We start from the raw sequence: 18,411 nt of genomic DNA, 5'->3' as shown, positions 1-18,411 counted from the left end.
TGGCAGTTCACACCTAAAAAAAAAAAACACCTAAACAGTAGGTCTTTGTTCCTCTAATTCACAGTCGAGGCCCCTCTGTTCCCATCAGGTGTGAAAACCGGCTGGGGATCTGTTTTAAAGTTGCATTATATGTTTTTGAAAGTGGGAATCTGAGGCCTCCTCCTGTTAAGAGACGGCTTTTCTCTTTTTACATAAATTGCTTCCTTCACCCCCCTCTCAAACCATCTGTGTTCTCGGTCCAAAATGTGCACATTTTGGTCCTCAAAAGAGTGTCCCTTATCTGTGAGGTGGAGGTGAACTGCGGAATTTTGTCTAGAGGAGGTGGCTCTCCTGTGTTGAGTCATGCGTCTGTGAAGAGGCTGTTTAGTTTCTCCAATGTAGAGGTCTGGACAGTCCTCGCTGCACTGGACCGCATACACTACACCACTCTGTTTGTGTATGGGTGTTTTGTCCTTAGGGTGGACCAGCCTCTGTCTGAGAGTCCTGCTGGGTTTGAAATGTACTGGAATCTTGTGTTTGTTGAAGATCCTTCTGAATTTCTCTGATACTCCAGCAACATAAGGGATGACAATGTTTTTACGTCTGCTGTTCTCCTTTTTCTGTTTATTGGTGTGTTTTGTAGATTTCCTCACTGACTTGACAAAAGCCCAGTTAGGATATCCACATGTTTGAAGAGCTTCTTGAACGTGTTTCAGTTCCTTTTCCTTCCCTTCTGTCTTTGTGGGGACACATTCGGCCTGATGTTGTAAAGTTAACATCGGGCTGAATGCGTCCCCACAAAGACAGAAGGGAAGGAAAAGGAACTGAAACACGTTCAAAAAGCTCTTTAAACATGTGGATATCCTAACTGGGTTTTTGTCAAGTCAGTGAGGAAATCTACAAAACACACCAATAAACAGAAAAAGGAGAACAGCAGACGTAAAAACATTGTCATCCCTTATGTTGCTGGAGTATCAGAGAAATTCAGAAGGATCTTCAACAAACACAAGATTCCAGTACATTTCAAACCCAGCAGGACTCTCAGACAGAGGCTGGTCCACCCTAAGGACAAAACACCCATACACAAACAGAGTGGTGTAGTGTATGCGGTCCAGTGCAGCGAGGACTGTCCAGACCTCTACATTGGAGAAACTAAACAGCCTCTTCACAGACGCATGACTCAACACAGGAGAGCCACCTCCTCTAGACAAAATTCCGCAGTTCACCTCCACCTCACAGATAAGGGACACTCTTTTGAGGACCAAAATGTGCACATTTTGGACCGAGAACACAGATGGTTTGAGAGGGGGGTGAAGGAAGCAATTTATGTAAAAAGAGAAAAGCCGTCTCTTAACAGGAGGAGGCCTCAGATTCCCACTTTCAAAAACATATAATGCAACTTTAAAACAGATCCCCAGCCGGTTTTCACACCTGATGGGAACAGAGGGGCCTCGACTGTGAATTAGAGGAACAAAGACCTACTGTTTAGGTTTTTTTAGGTGTGAACTGCCAATCTACATATACAGTATGTGTGTGTGTGTGTGTGTCTTATGTGTGTGTGTCTTATCTCACTCAGCCTTATAACCTGTATCTCTCACTCTCTGCTCTTTGAATTGAGAAAGCTCCTCGGATGAGGAGCGAAACATCTTCTGTTACCAATAAAGTCCAGTTGTTTTTGTATTGAATGCTTTTTGAATTCTGTAAAGATGTTTCTGAAAAAGAAAAAAAAAGAAACTCCTCTCCCTCGAACAACTGAGACATTCCATCCCCGTTTCAGCTTTTGGGACAGTTTAAACCTTGTTTTCAGCATCTCTAACTCTGTAAAGTGTCAAAAGAAGACTTTTATGGTTTGCAAGACAACCGAAGATCCAATAAATCTGAATAATATTGGAACACCCTTTCTGTGAGCCCCAAAAATGGACGTTTGAGTTAACACAGATCACCCAGGATGTCCTAGTATCAACTTGTACCAGCCTCCAACCAACGATCGTAAATAACAGAAAGCCTTGTCTCTGTTCAAAGGAATTCCAGCCTTGACACTTGGGTCCCTTTCTTGCATGCAGAAAACGGACAGACTTTTATTCACATTCTAGAAGAATTAATACTGTTTTTCTGTAATGAAATAATTGTTTACTGGGAATAACTACATAACGTGCCTTGTTGTTTCTCCTACAGCTGACAAGAACCTGTGTAGCCCAAAAGTTTACAAACTTGTTTTCTGTTTATAAGGTTAACAAAGTGTTTGTATTGGTTTTAACCTCATTCAAAGTTGATGTGTCTTAAATGGGTGTCATCCTTGATAGCACCCTCTCCTTTCCCTCTCATGTCAATAATATCACTCGGTCAGCCTACTTTCATCTTCGAAATATTAATCGTCTCCGTCCTTCCCTCACTCCGCACTCCACTGCTGTTCTGGTTCACAGTCTGGTCACCTCTAGTTTAGATTATTGTAATTCTCTTCTTTTTGGCCTACCTCAGAAAACCCTCCATAAATTACAACTGGTACAAAATTCAGCTGCCCGTATTATTACACGGACCCCATCAATTCATCACATCACACCTGTTTTACAACAACTTCATTGGCTTCCCATCCCATATCGCATCAACTACAAAATACTCCTCTTACCTTCAAAGCTGTCCACCACCTCGCTCCTCCATACCTTTCGGACCTTGTTCACATCGCTAGGCTGCTCTGCTCCCCAGCTCTGGAACTCACTTCCACCTGATATTCGTAATACAGACTCACTGCCACATTTCAAAGTCAAACTCAAAACTCATCTGTTTAAAGAAGCCTACACTCTGTGATTGCAACTGCATTGTCTTATTTTAATTCTATTTTACTTGTTTTTACTGTGTGTATAATATTGTGTCTGTTTTTATGATTGACAATGTAAGGTGACCTTGAGTGCCAAGAAAGGCGCCTACAAATAAAATGTATTATTATTATTTTTATTATTAAATGGTTTTATTTGATGACTTTTTCAACAGAGCAGATTCAAATAATACTTTATTTAGTTGATAAAGTTCAGCCCTTCCATTTTGATTGATTCAAATCGACCACCTCTTTCAAATCAGAGGTGTGGTCAGTTGTTTACAAAAGAGGAAGACCTCTCAGATGAGAGTGGAGTAATGATGATGAAGAAGTGATGAAGACCTTCAGAGGAGGAGAAGTAGTAAGCTTTTAAGATACAACCTCGAAGAGACTTACAAGAAGAAAATGAACTTCAACTTTGGCAAAGTTTGATAGAACCCTCTTCAGCAATTCAAACACCTGCAGTTATCATCATCAAGAGTTAACAACATCTGTCCAGAACTCCAGGAGACGCTCCGGTTGACCATTAGAGCCAGTGACCAAACTAACGCCTTGATGTCAGGGATGTGAAGGAATTTCCACCTTCACATCACAAGACCATCTGAGCAGAAAGAGTCTAATATCTGGTGTCTTCAGGCCTTTCAGACCTGAGCTGAGAGTGGTGTGGTGACCCTTCAAAATAAAATTCATAACGAATTTTAACCATTATTAACCCTTTCCGCTACAAGTGCTAAAAAATACAGTTTACTTAAATGATTGCTGTGACTAGTTTACATATCTATAGCTGTGGCCATCTTGGATTTTGAAGTGGCAGCCCAATTTTTGATAGTGACCTTTCTTACACCTGGATAAAACCACACAGCAAAATGGAAATTAGTACCTCGCTTATTTTTCAACTTATCAAGTTCACAAGGTGGATGGATGGATGGATGGTTGGATGGATGGATGGATGGATGGATGGATGGATGGATGGATGAATGGATGGATGGATGGATGGATGGATGGATGGACGGACGGACGGAGGGTACTGTAATTTCTGGACTGCTACGTTGCTAAGCTGCTACGTATTTAACAGGCTTTGAACCCCATGGCAATGCTGTAGCTAATTTATGGATGGATTTTGTGTGTGTGTGGGGGGGGAGGGGGGGGGGGCTATCAAGCTTCATGCTGCCAAAACATTTAGCCTCCGGATGCTGACAGAGCTGCCCAATACACGTCTCTCTTGGGGGTGGGTCCTCAAGACTCAATGGAACTACCTGTATAAATAAAGGTTAAATGTTTTTTTTTAATTTTTAATCAGACCAATGAAATTACTGAACAGGTGGACCATTGAAACTTTGAATTACCGTAAATCAAATGCACTCTCACTAAATTCTTCAGATCAGTTATTTTGCACTTCATGCACAGATTCTCATCATGGAAAACATGAAGTAATGCAGATGATGCAGTTTTCAAGTTAAAGGTGATTGATCTGGCTGTCGAAGAAAGAAACAGTTAAGCTTCACGTAAGTTTGATGACAATGAATCAGTGGTGAGACGTTAGAGACAGCTGTGTGAAAAATTGAATCAATGCAAAAAGTTGACAAAAGCTTTCAGAGGTCCATCCATCCATCCATCCATCCATCCACTATCTTCCACTTATTTCGAAGTCGGGTCGTGGGGGCAGCAGCTTGAGCAGGGAGACCCTGATATCTCTTTCCAGAGCCACCTTTTCTAGCTCTTCTGGGAGGATTCCAAGGTGTTCCCAGGCCGACCGAGAGACATAGTCTCTCCTGTGTGTCCTGGGTCTTCCCCGGGGTCTCCTCCCAATTGGACATGCCCGAAGCACCTATCTAGGGAGGTGCCATGGGGGCATCCTTACCAGATGCCCAAACCACCTCATCTGGCTCCTTTCGATGTGGAGGAGTAATGGTTCTACTCTGAGTTTCTCCCAAATAACTGAACTTCTCACCCTATCTCTAAGGGAGAGTCCAGCTACCCTGCGGAGAAAACTCATTTTCAACCTCCTGTATCCACAATCTCATTCTTTCGGTCACTACCCGGAGCTCATGACCATAGGTGAGGGTAGGAACGTAGACCGGCCGGTAAACAGAGAGCTTTGCCTTACAGCTCATCTCTCTTTTCACCACAACGGACTGGTACAGAGTCCGCCATACTGCAGATGCTGCACCAATCCATCAGTCAATCTCACGCTTCATTCTTCCCTCACTCATGAACAAAACCCCGAGATACTTAAACTTCTCCACTTGAGGCAGAACCTCACCCTCGACCTGAAGAGAGCAATCCACCCTTTTCTGGTTGAGGACCATGGCCTCAGATTTGGAGGTGCTGATTCTCATCCCATTCACTTCACACTCGGCTGCGAACTGCTCCAGTGAGAGCTGGAGATCACAGCACAATGACGCCAACAGGACCACATCATCTGCAAAGAACAGAGATGGAATCCTGAGGCCACCGAACCAGAAACCCTCCACCAGCTGGCAGCACTGAGAAATTCTGTCCATAAAAGTTATGAACAAAATCGGTGACAACGGGCAGCCCTGGTGGAGTCGTACTCCCACCCTGAAGGGAACTGACTTACTGCCGGCAATGCGAACCAAACTCTCACACCGCTTATATAGGGACTGAACAGCCCGTAACAACGGGCCACCAATCCTATACTCACGGAGCACCCCCCACAGTGTACCCCAAGGAACACGGTCAAATGCCTTCTCCAAGTCCACAAAACACATGTAGACTGGATGGGCAAATTTCCATAACACCTCAAGGACCCTAGTGAGAGTAAAGAGCTGATCCAGTGTTCCATGACTAGGACAGAACCCACATTGTTCCTCCTAGATCTGAGGTTCGACCAACGATTGGACTCGCTTCTCCAGTACCCCTGAATAGACCTTACCAGGGAGGCTAAGGAGAGTGATGCCCCTATAATTGGAGCACACCTGTCCCCCTTTTTGAAGAGGGGAACCACCACCCCAGTCTGCCAGTCCAGTGGCACTGCCCCCGATGTCCATGCGACATTGCAAAGGCGTGTAAGCCAAGACAGCCCCACAACATCCAGAGCCTTAAGGAAATCAGGGCAAATCTCATCCACTCCCGGAGCCCTGCCGCATTGAAGCTTTTAACTACCTTGGCGACCTCAGCCACGGTTATGGATGGATCAACCCCAAAGTCCCCTGACTCAGCTTCCTCCATGGAAGACATGCTGGTGGGATTGAGAAGGTCCGAGAAATATTCCTTCCACCTCCCAACAACATCACTGGTTGAGGTCAATAGCACTCCACCTTCACTGAACACAGTGTTAGTAAAGTGCTGCTTTCCCCATCTTAGCCACCTGGTGGTTTGCCAGAATCTCCTCGGAGCCGACCAAGAGTCTCTATCTAAGGTCTTACTGAACTCCTCCCACAGCTGAGCTTTTGCCTCAGCAACAGCCAAGGCTGCACACCTCTTGGTCCTCTGGTACTCCTCAGCTGCCTCCAGAGTCCCATTGGCCAACAAGGCCCGATATGACTCCTTCTTCAGCTTGACAGCCTCCCTAACCCGGGGTGTCCACCACCGAATTCGTGGATGACCACCGCAAGAAGCACCGACAACCTTGCAGCCACAACTCAGGGCAGCTACCTAAACAAGCAAGGTGCAGAGCATGGCCCACTCAGACTCAATGTCCCCCACCTCACCTGGGATGTGGTTAAAGCTCTCCCGGAGGTGTGAGTTGAAGATCTCTCTGATGGGTTCTTCTGCCAGGCGTTCCCAACAAACCCTCACTACATGTTTGGGTCTACCGGGTCTGTCCGGCATCTTCCCCCACCATCTGATCAAACTCACTACCAAGTGGTGATCAGTTGACAGCTCAGCTCTTCTCTTTACCTGAGTGTCCAAAACAAATGGCCGCAAATCAGATGATACGACTATGAATTCAATCAATGATCTACGACCTAGGGCGTCCTGGTGCCAAATGCACTTATGGACACCCTTATGTTCAAACATGGTGTTCGTGATAGACAAACTATGACTAGCACAGAAGTCCAACAACAGAACACCGCTCGGGTTCAGATCAGAGAGGCCGTTCCTCCCAATCACGCCCCTCCAGGTCACACTGTCATTACCGACGTGAGTATTGAAGTCCCCCAGCAGAATAAAGGAGTCCCCGGCTGGTGCATATTCTAGCACCCCTGCCAAGGACTCCAAGAAGGCTGGATACTCTGAACTGCAGTTTGGCATGTAGGCACAAACAATACCCCTCCCTGGGCTGCCACCTTACCGTGGTGGAGGGGTTTGAATGTCCCAATGATCCTAGGAGCTATGCTGTCAGGGGCTTTATGCCCTTAGTAGAGTCACCCATGGCAGACAGGTCCTAGGTGAGGGACCAGACAAAGTGCAGCACAAAAACCCAGATGATGAGAAAAATAAACGGACCTAATGTTCCCTTGCCCGGACGTGGGTCACCGGGACCCCACTCTGGAGCCAGGCCTGGAGGTGGGGCACACGGGAGAGCGCCTCGTGGCCGGGCTTTTACCCATGGAGCTCGGCCGGGCACAGCCAGAAGAGGAGACGTGGGTCCCCCTTTCCATGGGCTCACCACATGTGGGAGGGGCCAAAGGGGTCGGGTGTAATGTGGGATGGGTGGTGGCCGAGGGCGGAGACCCTGGCGGTCTGATCCTCGGCTACAGAAGCTGGCTATTGGGACATGGAATGTCACCTCACTGGTGGGGAAGGAGCCTGAGCTGGTGTGTGAGGCTGAGAGGTTCCGGCTAGAAATAGTCGGACTCACCTCTACGCATGGCTCTGCCTCTGGAACCAGTTTCCTTGAGAGGGGCTGGATACTCTTCCACTCTGGAGTTGCCCCTGGTGAGAGGCGCAGAGCAGGAGTGGGCATACTTATTGCCACCCAACTTAGTGCCTGTGTGTTGGGGTTCACCCCGGTGAATGAGAGGGTGGCCTCCCTTCGCCTACGTGTGGGGGGACAGGTTCTGACTGTCGTTTGTGCTTATGCACCAAACGGCAGTTTGGATTATCCACCCTTTCTGGAGTCCTTGGAGGGGGTATTGGAAATTGCAACTCCTGGTGACTCCCTTGTTCTGCTGGGGGACTTCAATGCTCATGTGGGCAATGACAGTGAGACCTGGAGGGGTATGGTTGGGAGGAACGGCCCAACTGATCTGAACCAGAGTGGTGTTCTGTTGTTGGACTGCTGTGTTCGTCATGGATTGTCAATAACGAACACCTTGTTCAGGCATAAGGGTGTCCATATGTGCTCTTGGCACCAGGACACCCTAGGCCGCAGTTCGATGATCGACTTTGTCATCGTCTCATCTGATCTGCGGCCACATGTCTTGGACACTCGGGTGAAGAGAGGGGCGGAGCTGTCCACTGATCACTACCTGGTGGTGAGTTGGCTCCGATGGTTGGGGAGGATGCCGGTCAGACCTGGCAGACCCAAACGTATTGTGAGGGTTTGCTGGAATGTCTGGCAGAGTCTCCTGTGAGACGGAGTTTTAACTCCCACCTCTGGGAGAACTTCTAACATGTTCCGAGGGAGGTGGGGGACATTGAGTCCGAGTGGACCATGTTTCGTGCCTCCTATTGTCGAGACGGCTTACCGGAGCTACGGCCGCAAGGTTGTCGGTGCCTGTCGCGGCAGCAACCCTTGAACCCGATGGTGGACACTGTCGGTGAGGGATGCTGTCAGGCTGAAGAAGGAGTCCTAAAGGGCCTTTTTGGCCTGTGGGACCCCGGAAGCAGCTGATGGGTACCGGCAGTCCAAGTGGCATGCGGCTCGGGTGGTCGCTGAGGCAAAAACTCGGGCATGGGAGGAGTTCGGAGAGGCCATGGAGAATGACTTCCTCATGGCTTCAAGGCGATTCTGGTCCACCATCCGGCGTCTCAGGGGGGGAAAGCGGTACACCACCAACACTGTTTATAGTGGGAGTGGTGTGCTACTGACCTCAACTCGGGATGTTGTGGGTCAGTGGGCAGAACACTTTGAAGACCTCCTCAATCCCACCAGCACGTCTTCCACTGAGGAAGCGGAGCCTGGGGCCTCTGGGTCGGGCCTTCCAATCTCTGGTGCTGAGGTCACCGAGGTAGTTAAAAAGCTTCTCGGTGGCAGGGCCCCAGGGGTGGATGAGATTCGCCCGGAGTTCCTTAAGGCTCTGGATGTTGTAGGGTTGTGTTGGCTTACACGACTCTGCAATATTGCATGAACATCGGGGGAAGTTCCCCTGGATTGGCAGACTGGGGTGGTGGTCCCCTTATTCAAAAAGGGGGACCGTAGAGTGTGTTCCAACTACAGGGGAATCACGCTCTTAATCCTCCCTGGTAAGGTTTACTCGGGGGTTCTGGAGAGGAGGTTCCGGATTCAGGAGGAGCAGTGCGGTTTTCGTCCTGGGCGTGGAACACTGGACCAGCTCTACACTCTCAGCAGGGTCCTGGAGGGTGCATGGGAGTTTGCACAACAGGTCTACATGTGCTTTGTGGACTTGGAGAAGGCGTTCGACCGCATCCCTCGGGGAACCCTGTGGGGGGTACTCTGGGAGTATGGGGTACCGGGCCCTTTGATACGGGCTGTTAGGTCTCTGTATGACCAGTGTCAGAGCCTGGTCCACATTGCCGGCAGTAAGTCGGGCTCGTTCCCAGTGAGAGTTGGACTCTGCCAAGGTTGCCCTTTGTCACCGATTCTGTACATAACTTTTATGGACAGAATTTCTAGGCGCAGCCAAGGTGTTGAGGGGATCTGTTTTGGTGGCCTTAGGATTGCGTCTCTGCTTTTTGCAGATGATGTGGTCTTATTGGCTTCATCAGATCATGATCTACAGCTTTCGCTGGAGCGGTTTACAGCCGAATGCGATGCGGCCGGGATGAAGATCAGTTCATCCAAATCTGAGACCATGGACCTGAGCCGGAAAAAGGGTAGAGTGCCCTCTCTGGGTCAGGGAGGAGGTCCTACCCCAAGTGGAGGAGTTTAAGTATCTTGTGGTCTTGTTCACGAATGAGGGAAACATGGAGCGTGAGATCGATAGGCGGATAGGTGCAGCATCAGCAGTGAAGCAGGAGCTATACAGGTCTGTCGTGGTGAAGAGAGAGCTGAGTCAAAAGGCGAAGCTCTCAATTTACCGATCAATCTACGTTCCTACCCTCATCTATGGTCACGAGCTTTGGGTTGTGACCGAAAGAATGAGATCTCGGATACAAGCATCCGAAATGAGTTTTCTCCGCAGGGTGTCTGGGCTCTCCCTTAGGGATAGGGTGAGAAGCTCGATCATTCGGGAGGGACTCAGAGTAGAGCCACTGCTTCTCCACATCGAGAGGAGCCAGTTGAGGTGGCTTTGGCATCTGTTTAGGATGCCTTCTGGACGCCTCCCTGGTGAGGTGTTCCGGACACATCCCACTGGGAGGGGACCCAGAGGAAGACCCAGGACATGCTGGAGGGACTATGGTTCTCGGCTGGCCTGGGAACGCCTTGGGATTCCCCCGGAAGAGCTGGCCCAAGTGGCTTGGAAGAGGGAAGTCTGGGCCTCCCTACTTAGGCTGCTACCCCCGCGACCCGACCCCTGATAAGCAGAAGAAAATGGATGAATGGATGGCACAAACAATAGTCAGAGCCCGTCCCTCCACCCGAAGGCGAAGGGAAGCCACCCTCTCATCTACCGGGGAAAACGTCAACACACTGGCACCAAGTCGAGGGGCTACAAATAGACCCACACCAGCTCGACGCCTCTCACCATGGGCAATTTTTTCATTAATTAAGAAAAACTGTTTTTTTAATTTAAATGCCTGGTGCCTGTAATAACAGAAATAAAATGGATAAATCATATTTGAATTGTTTTTGTAAATGTATTTATATGTAAATGAGATGGGCATTTGATATCGCAATATATCGATGGCAGACTTGTGAATCAAATAGAATCAAAATCGTATCGTGACAGACTGATATCAAGAAAAATCGTATCATCATACAAACAAATCAATATAATATCATATCGTGGTAAAGCTGGTGATTTACACCCCTAGTTATCATTACATTTTATTTGCACCCTAAGTGTTATTGACTGGATGTTTATGTCAATCCATGTAAAATACCAAAGTTAGCACAGCCTGACAGACATTAAACAAGATTTTAGAAGCTAATCATGTGTATTAGCTGAAACTTGGTATACAGTAGATGATCAGCTGCAGGACAATAGGACTCTGGTTTTGGCTGAATTGTTTCCTGCTTTTTAAAAAGACAACAGTTCATCTGCCGTAGGCATAATATGTTTCTTTTGTTCTCAGTTGTCAACTTTCCTCATTTCTTAGATGCATTCTTCCATGGTGGTGGAAGGATCAGATCTATCTTTAGCGGCCATTGGACTAGAGGCAGGGTACACCCTGAACAGGTCTGCCAGCCCATCACAAACATATTTATCTTTTTTTAGTGGTGTTGAATTAAATGTAGTGCCTCAAAAATATAGTGCACTGCAGCTTTTAATCTCTTTCACATTGTCTGTGACCTCGGACATCCCCGTTTATTTGAGCATGACCTACAGCACCAATGGATGCAGGGAGTTGTGATGATTGTGTTTAAAATAGTTTTGTTTCTCAGGTGGGGCAGCACGGTGGCGCAACTGGTAGAGCTGCTGCCTCTCAGTGAGCAGGTCCTTGGTTCAAACCCCGGTCCAGGGGCCTTTCTGGGTGGAGTTTGCATGTTCTCTCCGTGCATGCGTGGGTTTTCTCCGGGTGCTCCGGTTTCCTCCCACAGACCAAAAACATGCATGTTAGGCTGATTGGTAACTCTAAATTGTCCCTAGGTGTGCATGAGAAAGTGAATGGTTGTTTGTCTCGTTTGTCTCTATGTGGCCCTGTGATGGACTTGCGACCCGTCCAGGGTGTACCCTGCCCCTCGCACAGTGATTGCTGGACATGGGCACCGGCGACCCCCGTGACCCAAAATGGAATAAACGGGTAAAGATAATGGATGGATGGATGGATGTTTCTCAGGTGCATTCATATTTTTCTCCACTCTGTTGATATTTTCTCGTGGCTGGCCCATCAGTGAACACCTGATATTTTTCACACTTCACTGTGTTACCCAGAAAAGCTTTTTGGCTGTGATTGTGCCAACCTGTGCGGTAGAGCTGGAGCGCTGACAAGATCTGAGTGGAGTGCAGCTGTGCTCTGAGAGCCGGGATGTCAAAACTTCCACTATCCGTCCTGGCACTCACACACTGAAGGAACACTGGCTTGGTTCGGCGGATCAGATTTATCAGAGCGTCCTGCAGAAAAGACAAAAAAAAGGAGTTTGAGAATAAAAGCAACAACACTGAAATGTCCTCAGAGCATAATGACAGTGCCAGCTTATGTACCGCCTGTAATTTCACAGCGATACACTGTGAGGGTCTGCGTATCGAAGCCATCCCGCTGCTGAATGTCTTCCTGATGGTGCTGTTCCTTAGCAGGGCGTGCTGGCAGCTGCCCTCCAGCCCCCCCAGACCTCGACACAAAGGGGTTAAAGAAATTCTGGAGGTAAACATAGCCTTCACCACTCCTCTGTGGAAAGCAGAGACAGAAGCTGATCAGTGCATGTGACAGCACATCTCATTTATGCCCCACAGATATACACTGTATATGAATGTATATAAAAAAAAAAATACATGTATATAAATAATACAACAGACAGGACTTGATGGACAGGTGATGTTCCATTGCAATGAGCATCTTATACACTTATTATACTAAACTGTACACGCATACAGTGGGTATAAAGTCTAAACACTCCTGGTAAAATACCTGGACTTATTTAAAAAAGAGAGAGAGCGACTTTGTGCAAATATGCAGTGTGAATACTGAATGATGGATGAAAAATGTTGAAGAATCCAAAACTGAATTGTTAGTTAAAAGATGTGGAATACTAAGACTAAAATAAGCAAAAGGCTATCTAAAAGCTAAACATAGCAGAGTGTAGCTAAAAGTATCAAAAAGCTTAGTAAAGATTAATAAAACATGAACTAAAAATTAGAAGTATTTTATGAAGACAAAAACAGAGCCTGTTTGCTGAAGAAAATTTCAGATATTTTCATAGAAATTGTTGTGATTTCTAGGTATTTCTATGGAAAAAATATTTGTAAATAAAATAACTATTGTGAAAAGTATAAAAGGTTAAAAAAAAAAGACGTAGCATCTACCTAAACAGACGAAAGTTTTGACATATGAAAGATTAAAATAGCACAAATTATAAGTGGTATTTGCAACATACAAAAAAAGAAAGAAAACAAGAACACAACAATGACGATCAGACACAAATCTAGCACCTTTCATCATGAGAACAGCATCCTCACAGTGAAGAATGGTGGGGGCAGCATCATGCTGTGGGAATGATTTTCACCAGTACAGACTGGGAAACTGGTAGGAATGTACGTGTCGTTGGAAGGTGCACAGTAGAAAAAAATTCCTGAAGGACACCTGTCTGAGAGGGCGGCATGTTGGTACAGTTTGTAGCGCCGCCACCTCTCAGTGAGAAGATCGTTGGATCAAATCCCAGCTGGGGGCCTTTCTGGGTGGAGTTTGCATGTTCGCTCTGTGCATGTGTGGGTTTTTTCTGGATACTCCAGTTTTCTCCCACAGACCAAAAACATGCTAGACTGATGGGTAACTCTAAATTGTCTCTAGGTGTGAGTGAGAGAGTGAATGTTGTTTATCTCTATGTGTCCCTGTGATGGCCTGGAGACATGTCCAGGGTGTCCCTTGCCTTTCGCACAGTGACTGCTGGACATGGGCACCAGTGACCCCTGTGACCCGAAAAGGAAAAAGTAGGTAAATATAATGGATGGATGGAAACCTGTTTGAGATTGGGTCAGAGGTTCCCCTTCCAGCAGGATAATGAGTCTGAACACACAGCTGAAGCAACCCCCCCCCACCCCACCCCCACCCCCAACTGTTTTAAACAGGTACATGTCCTGCAATGATCTAGTCAAAGCACAGACCTCAGCTTTTGCTATGATGTCCAAGGTGTTTTACGCAGTTTACATGTATCCTAAGGTATCTTAGGAGTCTGATTTTTTACAGTATAGATAATATAATGTTTTCACTTAGACGTGACACACAGAGAAAAGCCTTTTAGGCCTTCAGACATACTCACATGGTGGAGTTCTGGAGCAGAGATGTAGCGTTAACAACAGATGGGTTGTTCTGGATCAGACTGAACCACCCAGTAAGGTCGTAACGGATGGGCTCATACCCCATCAGGTGGTTGACTTCACACTGCAGCGGCTGCTCACATTGACGGACTGCAGGGACAAGTGCAATGACAGCAGCCAACATGGTTTTAATGAACTGGGTGATATTGTCCACACACACATGCAGTAACACTGATTCTGCCTTAAAGAACTTGTTCAGGGCAGTCACAGAAGTGGTCATCTGTGCTTTGAATCTGTCCAGTCATTGATGTAAGACATTCTACTGAACTGACGCCACAAAGCTGCAGAGTGCACATCTGAAACAAGTATATGAAAATAAATATAATGGATAAATAATAAATAGATCATTAAACAGCTATCCTTTGGAATAATATGAAAATATGTTTTCCTTTATCCTAACTGGGCCTTCCTGAAAGCAGAGAAGAAACCCAAACAGGACTCCAGTCAGCCATCGGGTGAAAAGGAGGAGGAACCCAGACCCAGACCAGTGATCATTCCATATGTTGAGGGAGTATCAGAGAAACTGAGACATTTATTTTCTAAACCCAACGTCCCAGTGGCTTTTAAACCCCAAACTACATTACGGCAAAGACTGGTTCATCCCAAAGATCCAGTCCTCCGGCACAAACAGAGTAATGTTGTGTATGCTGTTCAGTGTCAGGAGGGCTGTGATCAGTCTTACATCAGGGAAACTAAACAGCCACTGGCCAAAAAGGATGGCCCAGCACAGAAGAGCAACAACATCAGGCCAGGACTCTGCGGTCTACACTCATCTCCAGGCCAGCGGTCACTCTTTCAGGGATAAAGATGTTCACATCCTGGATAGAAAGGAATGATGGTTTGAGAGAGGAGTAAAGGAGGCCATCTTTGTGAAAAGAAATCGTCCATCATTAAACAGGGGTGGAGGCCTACGTGTTCAATTGTCCCCCTCTTACAATGCTGTTATTGCTAGTATCACTCAGCCCTCTGTGAATAGTAAACAGCCATCAGGGTGCTAATGATTCATTGTTAGGCCGATGGTCCTTCTTGATCATATGAGCAGCTGGTTTTGGTTGTCAGTAGCAAAACGTTGGTTACGTACTGTAACCCCAGATTCTATGAGTATAAGCGTAGCCCTTTAAGGCTGTCGCTGATGGGTGTAGATGAACAGATGCTGGGATGTATTCATCATTTAACGCGAGTTCCTCATTTTTCTGGACTGAATAAAACGTGCATTGAATTTAAGGAAATGCAAACGTGAGACGTCATTTAAATTTGACCCATCAAAATGAATGCGGTCATTTATTTACAGAATCAAATTTAACATCAAACATTTACATTAATTTGGCAAATTATGAAAATAACAACATAAGCAATCAATCAGGAAAAATCATACGGCCATGATTTTACCGTTGCTGCACCACAGACATTTATAAAACTGTACAACTATGATCTTTTACCCACACGGATGTGAATAAGCACTTTACACAGACATTTCTAAATATCTGGGAGAATTTCTACTTCATAGGAAAGTTTAAAGATGGAAAGAAGTTTAGAGGGAGTAAAGGATGGGGTTTGAGGGAAATTGAATGTTACCAGAACCGACACTCTCCATCAGAAGCCCAGCTCGCCTCGGTACGCTTGGTAGGAAACTTGACCCATTACCTCTCTGATGATAATCAGCAGATATGGTGTTCCGTTAACGCTACCGGTCCAGCGTCTCCTTAGAATGGCTGTTGCCCGTCAGAAGTAGTGGCGAGGCTCTGTTCGACACACATTCACCTCAGTGGAAAATGTTATAATCCCATGGAACTCGGAAGAGCTTCGTTGTCATGTCAGGAACTCCAACAGCACTCCATCAGAACTTTAGCTCTCGTGTAGTTTACAGAACTCCCACAGAACTCTTGAAGTCTGACAACTCTCCAACTCTGTAACTCCGTGAGTCTCTGAGTCTGTGTAAACCAGGAAGTACTGACATTTTAAAGACTCTTTCCCGGTTCACTTTTTGGGATTTTTCATTGGTCAGAAACGACCAGAAGGGGTGTGTTTTTGTGACGTAAGGGGTTAGAGACAGCGAGAATTGTTATGAGACAGCTCAGAAATGTTCTCACAGACCGAGAGGGTTCTGTTTTGGCGTGCCTAAGACACAGGTGCAAAACATCTCTATTTACGTCTGAGAGGATTCTAAAACATGACAGTTTTAACATAACAACTTGTTTTTCGTTTGACTGTAACCTTGTAAACGCACACACTTGCTCATTCAAAAGACAGAAAATCAAGAAATGCTTATTCAGGTGATTTCTTCTCTGAATGAGGAATAAAAATCATTACTTACTGTTTATGTAAAATAAAAATGAGTAGTTCTTTTCAACCTGTAAAGCATTGAGTGAACTAACACAACTTGATTATCAAAACATTTGTAAGACAGTAATGATTTTAAAAAGAGAGTGTTCTTTTCACTTGAATCTTCAAGAAAGAAAGTCTCAGGATGGGTGAACCTGTATTTATGGAGTCAAATACATGAAATGACAGCTTCTGTCCCACAAGGTTCTAAAGGTCAAGAGTTTTGACCTTAGACTGGGTTCCGACGTAGGCTTAGTCCACTACAGTCCCCCCTTTGGAAATCATCACCTGTCCATGGAGATGAATTCCAACTATGGACTTACGTCGTCGATTGTCCTTGAAGCTTGATGTAATCCAGCAAAGAAACAAGAGTCAAGAGTAATCCAGCAAGGAAAACAAAAGTCAAAAGTAATCCAGCAAGGAAAACAAAAGTCAAGGTAATCCCACAATGTTCTTGGTAATTCCAATGTGTTGATTATAATTCCATATCGTCTCGATAATTCCATTGTAGCAATGCTTTAACCCCTTGGAAACAGAGTCTGTAATCCACTGGAAAAAGTCATATAATCCACAATGGTAAATCCACAACGATTGGAAGTGTTGATTAATCAGCATACAGAGGGGTACCCATGGATTGAACTGAAGAAGCGGCCACCGGATGAAGAGTGGAGACCAACGTCAGGATTGCAGGTCGCCTCCAGCGAAGGTTGTCTCCAGCGACGTCCAGCCTGTGCCGTTCTGGTTCAATGTGTCATGCAATTATGTGGTTTAAGGTGGGCTTATGAAGGGGATTTTACATAAGGCCTTAAACCATATGCACCTGGTGTGTAAGCTATTATGGTTGGGAACAGCTACAACTACCAGTTAAGGGGTGGAGCATGCTGAAAAGGGGTAACTACAGGGGTTTAAGCCTATAGAAAAGGGTTCCAAACTACTTTTCCATTTCTAACTTGGGTTAAGTTAGCTTTACATGGCAAAATATAGTTTGGTTCAAATGTCTGTTGTCTTGTAGACGAACGACTTGAGATTGGGTGTTTGGTTTCCCCATAAATGTTTTGGAAGTCTATGGCGAGACTTATCAAAAAGAATTAGCTATCCCCCCGAATAGAATTGTTCGAGTAGGTTCGGCTTAAGCGATGTGAGACCAATGTAGATTATGGTACTTAAGGTAACAATAATATACATTGACTCCGCAAGGATTGCAATTTAGCGAATGAACTGCATGTTGGCATGGTTAAAGGCCTCTTAGTCTCTAACTTAACTTACACACAAGATACATTCTTACCTCAGAAACAACCAAAATCAACTAAACAACGTTTCAACACCGACAAGAGTAGTGACTAAGCATCTAGAAACATCGTTTCACTGCTCCTCCTCACCCTGGTTGTCAGTTTCAGTCGCGCTGTCCCGTGTGAGTGGCTTCTTTGCGGACCCGCTGACGCGAGGCATAATCATATCGAGGTGCGCTGCATGGCGATCCACGTCGACTCGGAGTGACGTTTGGCCCCGGGACAGGGATGCGAGTATCCCACACAATACGAGGGTTATCGTCATTAGCAGGGCTATGATTAATGTGTCCGCGCTCGACCACGCATAGCTAATTGGTTGGATCGGGTTCTTAGTTGTGGACCTGAGGGACTTGAGAACTTGGTTTATTGGTTCCACGTCGACGACTTGGGTGCCTTCAAAACGGATCCTTCCCAGAGTCTCTGGATCTATGTCTATAGACATATTTCTCAGGTACTCTGAGTCATCCAGAGTCGCGTCCCATCGTTCCGGATCGAGGTGATAGAGCGTCAAATCACCAATGTGTATGGTTGTTCCCTGGGGAACACTGATCCACATCGTTTTGTCCGGTAACGCCAAAGGTCTATTTGCCCCGGGTTGATCGTAGGCTATGATCGCCTGTCTTTGAGGAGCGTTCACTAGCCAACGAGAGCCAATTATTTCCGCTTTTGCATCTTTAGCCAGGTGTCGAGGCGTTACGGTCGTTGAGCACTTAGAATTTTCCGGAATAGGTGTTAATCCGCATATGCCCGCGGTTTTATTCCACATAAACGGTTTGCTCGGGCACAGATAGTGTATCTCCCGAGTGAGAACACACATCTGCAGGTTTGGAGCTAGGTAAAC

The 18,411-nt window shown here is 46.2% G+C and overlaps 1 protein-coding gene across 3 annotated transcripts in view; it reads right to left on the bottom strand.

The window, feature by feature from the left end:
* LOC119425154 (unconventional myosin-XVIIIb) overlaps positions 1-18,411 on the bottom strand; it is a 281,445-nt gene that overhangs the window by 127,228 nt on the left and 135,806 nt on the right. For all 3 annotated transcript variants that reach the window (XM_037692688.1, XM_037692689.1, XM_037692690.1), the window contains 3 exons: positions 13,902-14,049; positions 12,130-12,313; positions 11,889-12,039 (listed from right to left, as the gene is read on the bottom strand). In XM_037692688.1, coding sequence (XP_037548616.1) covers positions 11,889-12,039; positions 12,130-12,313; positions 13,902-14,049 — 483 coding nt within the window. The remainder of the gene's footprint in view (positions 1-11,888; positions 12,040-12,129; positions 12,314-13,901; positions 14,050-18,411) is intronic.

Source organism: Nematolebias whitei, chromosome 18 (assembly GCF_014905685.2).
Source record: "Nematolebias whitei isolate Nwh7 chromosome 18, NemWhi1, whole genome shotgun sequence".
NCBI classification, from domain to species: domain Eukaryota; kingdom Metazoa; phylum Chordata; class Actinopteri; order Cyprinodontiformes; family Rivulidae; genus Nematolebias; species Nematolebias whitei.
Note: the sequence above shows the minus strand (reverse complement) of the source record. Positions and strands in the feature narration are given on the sequence as shown.